This window comes from Ceratotherium simum, chromosome 9 (genome assembly GCF_057802395.1).
Source record: "Ceratotherium simum simum isolate JZ-2026a chromosome 9, ASM5780239v1, whole genome shotgun sequence".
Lineage (NCBI taxonomy): Eukaryota > Metazoa > Chordata > Mammalia > Perissodactyla > Rhinocerotidae > Ceratotherium > Ceratotherium simum.
In genome coordinates, this window is record NC_141908.1 from 18,690,318 (window position 1) to 18,702,412 (window position 12,095).

The following is a 12,095-nucleotide window of genomic DNA, read 5'->3' on the forward strand; positions in this document are numbered from 1 at the left end:
TGAGTAACTTCATATATCATCAAGGAGTATGGCCTCTGAGGTCATATTGTCCACATTCCAGTCTTAGCTGCGCCACTTAGTACCTGATGATCTTGGTTGGATTACTTGACTTTGTGCCTTGATTTCCTTCCCTACAAAATGTCAGTAGCTGTTCATAGGGTTGTGAGGGATAAGGCTTGGGTGATCAGGGAGGGCTAAATAGAATAGATGACACTGAGGAGAATCCTAATAGAGCTGTATTTTGGATATTAGAGGGAATGATGAAGGCCAATTCAGGTGCATTAAACTTGAGTGTGTATTAAACACTGTATGCCTACTGCTTCTAGAATTTCAGTTGTTCATTCTAATTCGTATGGGATTTTCTTGTTTAACCTCTTGCATCACCTCCACAAAAAGCAAAGAGTAATTGCAGTTATCTGAAAGATGAATTATCTATGAAAAATATTTAATCATAGTGGCTGGCCCCAGGGCCTAGTGGTTAAGTTCAGCATGCTCCGCTTCAGCGGCGTGGACCTACACCACTCACCAGCAACCCACATACAAAATAGAGGAAGATTGGGACAGATGTTAGCTCAGGGCAAATCTTCCTCAGGAAAAAAAAAAATCATACACTGCTTTAATATTGCTGCTGTCTCCAACGCCCCCTCCCCTCCACCAATTTTGCTGTACCTTCCACTTGAAAGAAAATGGAAACCTTGCAATGGCTTTAAAAAAATAGAACTAGGATAGAAAAGTTACTTCCTATAAAATGCATTTTAAGCCTAAATGTGAAATAAGTGTTTTGAAATCACATTAAAAGATTTGTCTTCATCTTATGTTGGTAACACCAGTAAGGGCTTATTTTATTAGCGTATTATAAATTACATGAGTTTTATTTAGAAATGGTACAAAGTCAGTAATTCTACTTAACCAAAGTAGTTCCATTTAATAATTCATCCTACTCCATCGTTTTTTCCCTCCTTTTTTCTCCTGTTTTCAATATAATGAAAAATATTGGACATTTTTGTTTTAGCTCTAGTATATGACCCGCCTGTTCCCTCCCTGCAGCACCACCTCCCAAAGCAACGTAGGGCCTCACTAATGAGGGTTTTTATCATATTGCCATGAAATTAAGAAGATTCTTTAGAGTTTACAAATATCCAGGCATACACCCAGCATCAGTTTTCCTTAGTTATAATCCGTAGGAGCAACTGCAAGTTTAAGTTATGGCAATAGGACAAAGTACTATAGCCTTTCCTAAGGACTGCTATGTCAACTTTTCATAGTACAATGCCATACACACTTTCTATTTCTTGTTAACTTTGTTGATTACCAGTGAAGAGACAGGCTGCCTACACCAGGTACTTTACAGTTGAACAAGTTTCTCCATTACATAGCCACTTTAAAATGAATTAATACTTGCAAGTGCAGCAAGTGTGAGGAATAAAGATGACCTGGTAGGTGATGGAGTCTTTTCACTGCTCATTGAGCAGATTGAGTGGGTTTTTATCTTGGAGCTACTCGTTACACTATAGAAGGCCCAGGACTGCTGTAGTCCAGCAGGAGGGAGCGAATAAAGCAAGTAAGTGGAATACTGCACGTTCCCCGATCTCATGCTCCAGAGCTCACTCTTCCACTATGGCAGCTCTCCTAATTCAGCCACCGAAAAATGTCCACAGTGTAAGGGCTGAAGTAGGTTAAGGTTAGGGAGATGCTGTAGAGTTGGAACTACTTTTAGAATTTTACTTCAAAACTTTTTTTTTTTGGTTGAGTTTGGGGCCCAGAGCATACAGGAAGAGTCAGTACATAATGAAATGCACTTTTGAAAGTGATTGAAAACTTGGGGCATTGTGTATCGTAAAAACGGAGGTGGTCATAGAGAGGAAGGCAATGTTGCTTCTAAGTGAAAAATGAAAAGCTTTTCACACCATTAAAGTAATCAAAATCACTAACTGGACTGGCGAATTTGTTTATCAGCATCTCAGTGTTTTGTTTGAGTAAAACCGAACAATGTAACTGATGTCCTTTATAATCCATGAATCTGGGAAGCAGCAGGTAACGGCCTCTCAAGTCAAACAGATCTGGGTAGCAATCCCAGCTCTCACCTACCAGATGGGCGGCCTTGAGAAAGTTCCTTGGCTCTGAACCCTATTGCTCATTAATTAAATGGGACTAATACTACCAACCCAAACCAGCCAGAATTAAATGATGTGCCTTTTTCTATTAAGAGCTCAGTGAACACTAGACACACACCACCCCCCAGCCCCTACCTGTCTGCACTGCCACTCTCCTTTCAGACCTAAAGGAACATATAAAGGGGGAAACCTCTGGGCAACAGTAAGAGCATACTTCCAATCTGTCGTGCCTTAAACACAATGAACGACAAAACAGAAAGCTTTTAGGACCAAAACTATTGCCTATTGAAAACTTAATACTCCAAAATTGTGTTTAGTATTCTATATCAACAGAAGAGGGGTAGGTTTGTCAACACCAACTTCGTGTGTCCATTACTGTGATTTGTACACATAGTATAAACATATCTTACTCCCTGCCCTTTCCCCATAGGGTTTAATAGGCTTGAATGTAAAGAGTTAATTGCTCCAAAATCAGATATAACCATTCAGATTTCAAAGAATGCTGAAGATCCCTACAAAAAAAAAAAAAATTAAGCCATACTTTAACAAGATGATGTTTCAGGTTATATTGATATACAAGTAAGTAAAATAAGGAACATATCCCTTAAATACCTATCATATTTGAGAAAAGAACTGTACAAATGGGAGAGATGGAAGGTATACCCACAAAGACCCATTTAAACATGTTGGTCAAAGTAAAATCTGCTTTACCTCAGCTGAACTAAATTTTGCATTTATTTTTCAAAAAATTGAAGCAGCAGCTTGATTTTGGCAAACCCTGATAACTGGTGTTAGAATACACCTACAGTTAGTTTGTATTTGTGCCACCTTGAAATGATAAAAAGTAAAAAGAATCTGTAGATATGGCTTAAACAATAGGTGTCAATGAAAATTGGTAGATGAGTGGAGTCAACAGCAATAGAAACCTGATGAAAATGCTTAGTCCACCAACAAAATAAGGGCTTATAATTCTGACAACTTGTCCATGTTGATTTTTGTGAGGTTTGCCAATGTTGTGGAAATGAAAGTGAAGAGTGACCTCAGCGGAGATGTCCTCCATTCAGGAAGTGAGCCAAGAGCCCTGAAAAAGGTTCTGTGCTGAACCACTCTCCGTTTATCAGATCTAGCTTTTATCCCACCGGTTGGCTTAGGTTTAGCTAGTTGTAGATGTGGTAATGACCTAATTCACTCTGCAGATAAGTGAAGACCTTAGATCATACTATAAATGACATGGAAAGCAGCCTGAGGTTTATGGAGCCACTTTGAATAGCCCCACTTCTAGTAGGTGGAAACTTCTGAGGAGTTCAGGGCCCCTCTGACAGATGAAATACCAAGGCCCTTAGCTCTTCCTGTTCACCTGGAGGCTCCCATGATGTGCAAGGTTAAGACTGAGCCAAAGGAAACAGAATGGAGCATCTCTCTACTCCTTTTAACTTTTCACCTTCTTCTAGTCTCCTTTGCAAGAATTAAATAAGCGTCTTTACCCACCAAGCAAGAAAATACAATTTTCTTGTTTTTACAATTTATTTCAAACTGATGACATTAAAATTGACAGGCCAAAGATAAAAGGAAATATCATATAAAGCAATAGAGATTGTAATTCCTGGATAGTCAGAACTGTAAACACTGGAATAGGTTTTTTTGTTGTTACTGTTTAAGAAAACTTTCTCGTATATACGTGGGTAATTGCGACTGAAGCTTGAGGAAACTAACATGTAACAAACTTTTCACTTAGTGACACTGCAGGATCTGGTTAAATTGGGTTAGACGGACTTTTCAGTAGGAAAACAAAGGTCGCTTCACCGTCATTCCCACAGTGAAGCAATAATGGAGTATCTGTGATGGAACTGGGAAGAACATCTTCATGTGTGTTCAGTCACTTCTCTTCAAGAAGGAGTGCTCCAAGAGCTGGACGGCGGAAGGTCGCTCACGCTGGTCCCTAAGAAGGGAAAAACACATCAGAAGCAGCCAACAGTGTGCCTGCCAACTGGATCTACTTGATTCAACGCCAACTTTAAAGATGGAAGTACAGCCTCTGCCAAACAGACTTGGGTTGAGTCCAGACTCTAGTTTTTAGCTGTGTGATCTTAGGCAAGTGACTTAAACTCTTTCTTCATCAGTAAAATGGGGATAACAATAATACCTAACTCACTGGGAAAATTAAGTAATGTGTATACAGGTTTTAAACAGTGTCTGGCAAATAGAAATTGTTCAAAAAGTAGTAACTATTATGATTAAAAACTAGGCCCTACTTTTCAATTATACTTTCGTTCAGTTTGGGGTATAATTTATACACAAGTAAAATTCACACTTTTAGATGCACAGTTTAATGCACTTTTAAGTAGCATTAAATTTACTTTTAAAATTTAAAGACATTGGAATCCAGAGTTGGAAAGCCTTTAAGAAGTAGACATTTAGGCGCTGGCCGGGTGGCGTAGTGGTTAAGTGCACGCGCTCCACTGTGGCGGCCTGGGGTTCAGATCCTGGGCGCGCACTGACGCACCGCTTGTCAAGCCATGCTGTGGCGGCGTCCCATATAAAGTGGAGGAAGATGGGCACGGATGTTAGCCCAGGGCCAGTCTTCCTCAGCAAGAAGAAGAGGATTGGCAACAGATGTTAGCTCAGGGCTAATCTTCCTCACGAAAAAAAAAAAAAGACATTTAAACATGCTTTGGTGATTAACTGAAATAATCCCATTTGGAGGACTCTTGGACGAGCATAAAGTAAAGGAGATAATTGCTCAATTAGTAGAATTGTGGTTTAGTTTTTTTTCTCAAGAAATCGAAAAGCCTTTGCCAATGAACCAGTCAATGAACTAATAAACCAGTCAATAGTTATCAGCAATGACCTATTCCAAAGGCAGTCTTTTGCTTAAATTGGCTATCTTTGGATAATTATGGAAGCAAATGACTACCAAGAATAGCCCAGGTGAAAATGGAAATAAAATACTTTAAGACAGTGACCAGAAATCATTTCGAAATCAAAACTTCTACCCTTCTGGAGGTTCTTTCTCCTGACTTCAAAATATGCAGAAATCTCTCCTCTCCAAAAATCCTTTCCTTAACCTGGCTACCATTTCTAGCTGCCATCCTGTTTATTCTACTCCTGCCAAATTTCTCTAACATGGCCAAACCCAGTGACTTTTTTTCAACATTCATTATCCTAAATCCTTAACCATTCCGCCTACTCCTCTCTATAGAAATCGCCCTCTTAAAATTAACCATGACCTTCTCATTACCAGATTTAAGGAGCTCATCCTCCTTATCATCTCTGTGGCATCTGAAGTATTTACTACCCGCTCCTTCCTGAAACGACTTCTGCTTAGACTTAGGGGAAACTGTTCTCTTGGTTTTTCTTCCACCTTTGGGCAACTCCCTTTCCTCCCTCTCTCTCTCCTGCCCTCCTTCCCTTCCTTTCTTCCAGTTACGTGCCAGACTTGAAGCTGTGCATATTCTGTTATCTTCTCCCATGAGCATTTTTAAAAATGTTTTCCTCAGCCCTCTAATTTTTTCATGACTATTGCTACCAATCTTATGATTTTCAAATACGTACCTCCAATCTTAATTCCTTTCCTGAGCTCCAATTTCATAGCTTCAAATGTTTCCTTAGATGAAGGAGACCCTCTTCAACTTCCTCCCCTGTTCCTCTTTCATGACTTTCTATTATAATTTCTTCCATTATCCAGACACAAAACCATGAGATCCTCTCATCATCCATCACCAAGTCCTGATTCACCTTCTGAAATGTTCCGGAATCCTTTTTACAGTCCCACTGCTCCTACCACATCGAAGTCCAAGCTCTGGATGCCCACATGACCTTCTAGTTTCAAACAACCTCCGTTCGAGGTCTTTCAGTACACTGCCATCTGACCTGCCTTCCCAAAGACCTTTTTCTTCACGGCATTCTCTACCCTAAATACTTTGCAGTCCCTTGCTCTTCACTGCCTATTGCAGCAAAGCTAAACTTCTTGGGCTGACTGCCCAGAACTTTAAGTCTGCCCATGGGAATACCCTTTACTTCTTACTTCTCTTCCAAATCCATCTCTGTTCTAGTCAGTCTTTGTTCCTGGTCTACACCTCATCATCTCTACTTCCGAATCTTCAAGAGTGCCTTACCCTTTTATTTCTGACTATCTATACCTCCAAGGAGTATTGTCATAGACATCAGGTGAGATTCTAGAGTCCTTAGGGTCTTTGCCATGGAATTTCAGGAGGTAATTACACGCTTGTAGATGACACTAATTAGCTAAGGTGTATTAGTATTCTCCTTAACCGTTATTAATTATGGAGCCCTAATTATGTACCCCACACTCTGCTAAGCAATTTACATACACCATTTCACTTAACCTTCACAACAGCCCTATTAATCGATTATCAGTGGTGTAGGTTGTGTATTGCTTAATTTATGAAGCAGTGGTTCAAAAGGAGAGCCATAAAAAAGATTCCACCGTTTCTCTTTAAAGCTCTGTGTGTGTGTGTGTGTGTCTGTGCCTGTGTGTATGAGTAATGATAACTTAAAAGAAAATGAGAATAGCAAGCACTTTCTGTGTTTCTGTGGATCTATGATAGATAATTGTTCAATTAAGAACAAAGAAGCTACAATGGTTTTAAGAGCTAAAATCAATCTCCAAAACTAGTACTGGTCCATGTGATATTCCTAACACTTTTATGTGTTCTGGGGTTCTTTAGTGGGAGGAAGGAGCAGCTCTGTGCCTGGGGCTCTGTCCACAAAATCCATGCTGGAACACCCACGGTGTCTCTGCATCTAGGGATGCCCAGAACTGCACCCCTGGAGTATGTGCTCCTGCCCTGGCCCATGTGATCCCCTGAAACCAACCAGGATAGGCTGATAGACACATGCTGGAAGAGGGAGACAAAGAGTCTGAAAGAGAGGCACATTCATAGGCAGAAAGGGAGACCTGTGGGTTCTGAGATTCATTAACAAAGACAGAATGGACCCCCTGGGAGTTGGAGGTTGCCATACATGCTTGCTGAAAGCTGAGGCACTAGAATTTTTCATCTAGGAATAAGAACATACTTCCATGAAGGGGCAGAAACCGTGTTTGGGTCCCAGGCCTTCCTGATCTTGAACATGCAACCAAATGTTGAACCTCACTAGATGGGTAGATTCTATGCTGTTCTGCATCATCCTGGAGGCCAAGTGGGTGGGCTCCAGCACCCCTACCTTACTCTTAGCTCCCCACCATACAGGCACACACACGTGTGCACACACACACGCACTTTAACCAGAATCATCTCTCCACTTTTATGTTTTATTCTTTGAATGAAGATCTTATATGGAGAGTGCCTGGCTAAAAAAGGTTGAAAACCACACAAGTGCATAATCTCTAAGGTCCCTTATAGTGCTAACATTTTACCCAGAATTTTATTCCATAGATACTAAGGGGCATCAGGACAAGAGAAAACAGACAACTTTCGGGGGCTTTTCTGCTTTTCCAAATCCTCCCCCACTTAATGCTTGAAACACTCCAATTAGAGATTTGTTCCTTTGGCTCAAAATGTTTCCCCTCACTTTATTTTTTGTTTGTTTGCTTTTTGTTTGTTTGTTTTGTGAGGAAGATCAGCCCTGAGCTAACATCCATGCTAATCCTCCTCTTTTTGCTGAGGAAGACCGGCTCTGAGCTAACATCTATTGCCAATCCTCCTCCTCTTTTTTTTTCCCCCAAAGCCCCAGTAGATAGTTGTACGTCATAGTTGCACATCCTTCTAGTTGCTGGATGTGGGACGCGGCCTCAGCATGGCTGGAGAAGCAGTGCATTAGTGTGTGCCCGGGATCCAAACCCGGGCCGCCAGTAGCGGAGCGTGCGCACTTAACCGCTAAGCCATGGGGCCGGCCCTCCCCTCACTTTAAATGCAAGTATTTCTGGGAGAAACAATACATTAATTCTGTCAGTCACCAGTGAATTAATTCATATCAATCCCTCGATGTGAATGAATTTCTCACATACTTTCCTGAGAGCTGGTTTTAGGAAGGAAATGAGAACACTGGTTCCCTGAGAGAAAAGGCAGCTTAGGAAAGGGAAACCTAAGCACAGGTGATATCATTTCACTGTGTAAGTAGATCTTTAGCAATTTTTGCCATGCATTGATTTGGGGAAGTAGTGTCAGGACCTGATAAGACATTTAATTGAGGCGCTCTCTACTTGAGGCATTACCTCCAATCCTGATACACCAAGGAACACAGTCACCCAATATGGCTAATCATGATTCCTTTCAGCACAAAATCACTCCCTACTCGATTTCATAGCCCCAGCAGAGCTTTTAATGGGCCATAATTTACAGGGGAGATGTCAGCTGCTTAAAATCTCTGGGGATTTATCCTCCTCCTGCTGCTTTCACTTTCTTACCTGGTCAGGCAGACACGCACGAAGTCTGCTGCATTTTCTGAGAAGCGTTCTGGTAAAGGAGGCATTAGCCCTCTGTGTGCTCCAATGTAAAACATGGCTGCTATCCTGTCCATGGAAGCCAGTGGAGGCTTCCCTGTGGCCATCTCAAACACAGTGCAGCCAATGCTCCAGATGTCTGACTTCCTTCCATAGCCAGACTCGTTGATGACTTCTGGGGCCATCCAATATGGAGTCCCATGCATGGACTTAAGCATGTCACTATGGGTGCCATTTAAGCCAGCCCAGGCCAAACGCTTGGCACAGCCAAAGTCGATCAGCTTTATTATTCCAGTTGGCATGAGCATAACATTATTTCCTTTGATATCTCGATGCACCACACAGTTCTCATGGAGATAAGCAACACCTTGCAGAATTTGTTTTGTATATTTACAGAACACCATCTCAGGCAATGGTCCAAAACGGTTTATAATACTAGAGATTGAGCCACCTGGAACAAACTCCATGAAAATGCTTACAATGTTCTCTTCCAAGCATGTCCCCAAATAGGCCACAATGTTGACATGTTTCAGTGCTTTGAGCAAATCTACTTCTTCCTGCAGTTTCTGGTATTCTTTTTCAGTAGCTAATTTTTCAGAGGTATCCAAAGCCACCTGTTTTACAGCTATTAGCTGTCCTTGGCTAGTTAGACCACAATATACCTAGAAGCAAACCAATACCTTATTATTAAATGTAAATGATACAACTTGTTCACAAAATGCCTCATGTGACACTTGTCTTTCCCTTCTCTTCTCAAACCCTTGTCTTTCTCTAAGTTCATACATCCCTACCTAAATTCAAAGTACTTAAGTAAATTCCATGTTTCAATGGAGCCAAGATGGGATGAGCAGCTTGGTGAATGGATAATGACTTGGAGTCAAGTGGCCTGGATTGGTTAGAATCCTGGCTTCACCATTCTCTAGCTGTGTAACTCTGGGTAAGTTGTACAGCCTTTTTGATTTCAGTTTTTCTCATCTATAAAACTGAGGTAACAGTACTTACCTCACAGATGTCCATGATGACTACATGAGATGGTGACTTGGGAAAGTTCCTCACCAAATAAATTAAATAGGACTATTTGAGTGCTAAAGCTCTAAGGAGAGAGAGGAAGGCAGGTCCTGGGGCAATTCAGCAGTCACTCTGTCATGTGATTTCAGTGTCTGCATGTCTTCCTACCTTCTTACTGATTCCTGCAACGTCCCCAGCTAGAAACGTTACATGTCTTATCTGGGGGCCAGTCTTTTCTTTACCAATCTATGTAAATACTACCTAAAGTGCTAGATGGTCTTTTATGCAATTCACAAAATGTAAGGAATATCTTTTGTTTTTGCCACTCAGCAATGATTCTCCCAATTTCTGGTAACATATCCTGAGCTGTTGAACACAAGACTTCTTTCCCACTCGACTTGGACCTAGGATAATGAAAGGCTAGAAATGCATTGGCCATTGTACTACCACATGGAGCCTGAGAATGAGAGTCAGAAGGAGGACATATGAGGCCAGATCCTCATGACATTGTTTGACCCCTGAAACCAGCTGTGCCCAGAGCCAGACCTACTCAGACCCTTCAGTTACATAAAGCAGTGACCCTCCTTTTCCTCAAGCCAGTTTGGGTTGGCTTTCCTGTTACTTCCAACTGAAAGAGCTCTAAGTAAAAGAGTATGTGGGAGGATGGGGAGGGCTCCAGGGAAGAGGGAGGGGTCAAGGAGCAATTGGGATTTTTGGTTTTGTGGGAGATCAAGATTTGGCCACCCTGAAATCTATCTCTTTACCTTGGTTGTTTACTCTGAGGACATTTGACCTCCCCCACTAACTGCCTAAAGAATTTGACATGGTGGCTCCTTCCTGGAACAGATCTATCATGATGGCTGTAAAGATAACGTAGGGTAAATGTTACAATAGAAAAGGCACCAACAAGCCCCTCTTATCAGAAGTTCTGCCTCTCTGGCCACATTCTCTAGATGACCCTGCAGAGGAGTTGCCAGACAATCATTTACATTTATAAGAGAAATCTCCATTTGTAAAGGTATCTCCCTCTCTGTTTTGAGAAGAGAGGGGGATGGCCTCATTTCTAGAGGCTTATCAATGTGAAAGGTGAGGCCTTGGGGCTGCATAATAAACCTTACTCTTGTTTACTGTGCTTTAGTGGTAATCTCCTATAACTGACTCCCCCCACCCCCAAAATCCTCCTTTGTCATTGGCTGAACATGGTATTTAAGACGAGAATTTCTGCTATTGTGTTGAGAAATGCAGTGTCCCTGCTTTCTCCCATGTATACATGTTATTAAACTTGGTATTATTTTCTCCTGCTAACCTGTCTTGTTAATTATTTGGCCAGCCATAAGAACCTTAAGGGGAAGGGCAGAGGGAGATTCTCCCTCTTCCCGCGACAGTTTCATTGTGTTTTCCATTTAACTTACTGTGCCATAGGCTCCCTTCCCAAGGATCTCACCCTTGGTCCACAGGATAGGTTCTTCATAATTTAAACTATTTTCAGAAAATGTCTTCTTTTCATTTGAGTTGAGAAATTTCTCCTCCTTGTCATATATCCTGAACCCATTACTACATCTCTGGAAGAATGAGACAAAAAGAAAAGTCACCATACAACTCTGAGTCCTTGGAATGGAGAGAAGGGGTGGAGAGTAAAGTCTTCCTTTCTTCTAACTTAGGACCAACCAGAGAAAGCCAAATATGCACCCCTCACCAATCACATAGGAGGCCCTTTCTAGTCAGCAAGGCTACGGCTTCCCCAGGATAACAGCTTCCAGTCAGGGCATACCTGAAGCCTTCCCTTTTCCCACCATAAATCTTTCCCACTCCTCTGCCTACCTTTGAGTCTCTGCCAAACACAAGGGATGGTGGCTGACTCCTTTGCTATTGTGAGCTCTGAATAAATAGCCTTGGTCTGTTCTTCATTTATTTCCACAACACACACATACACTCAAACACACACATACATACATAAGCATATATTCATACACTTACATACACATATACACATTTACACACAAACATACATACAGCTGGATACTCTTTCTCTTTCTGTCTCTCTCCTCCTCCCTCTCCCTCTCGCACACACACACACACACACACACACACACAGATGCGCACAAGCATAGCCATAACAAGCAAGTCTGGTGGTCAAGACCAGCTGCAATAGATTGAAGATCCATGGCCTCCTAGACCCTTGCTACACAAAGGAGAATCTGCAGCCCAGCTGTATCAACACCACCTGGGAGCTTGCTAGACATGCGGAATCTCAGGCCCCAGACATACTGAATCAGTGTCTACATTTTAACATGATCCCCAAGAGATTTGCATTCACAGTAAACTTTGAGAGGCCCTGCTCTAGAAGTCAGGAAACAAGTATCTCTTTGTAGAACTTAGACCATGTTTTACAATTGGTTGATCAGGACTCAAAATGCTTTGTTTTGATCTCCTCTACTAGTTCTTAAAAATAAATGATGATGGGGACTCAGAAGCATGGTGAAGGCCCTTTATGAACAAGACATCCTGCAGGGTCACTTTCCTCACGAATGAGCATGCGTGCCTCCAAAGGGCCATTTGGGTTTCTCCTC

General features: G+C 41.7%; 1 protein-coding gene across 1 annotated transcript in view; it reads right to left on the reverse strand.

Annotated features, from left to right (window-relative positions):
- Positions 1-3,631: 3,631 nt before the first annotated feature.
- The window catches only part of MAP3K19 (mitogen-activated protein kinase kinase kinase 19), a 55,083-nt gene continuing 46,619 nt past the window's right edge, over positions 3,632-12,095 (reverse strand). The window contains exons 11-13 of the mRNA XM_004423874.3: positions 10,938-11,087; positions 8,482-9,179; positions 3,632-4,053 (exon numbers count right to left, since the gene is read on the reverse strand). Coding sequence (XP_004423931.3) covers positions 3,987-4,053; positions 8,482-9,179; positions 10,938-11,087 — 915 coding nt within the window. The 3' untranslated portion in view covers positions 3,632-3,986. The remainder of the gene's footprint in view (positions 4,054-8,481; positions 9,180-10,937; positions 11,088-12,095) is intronic.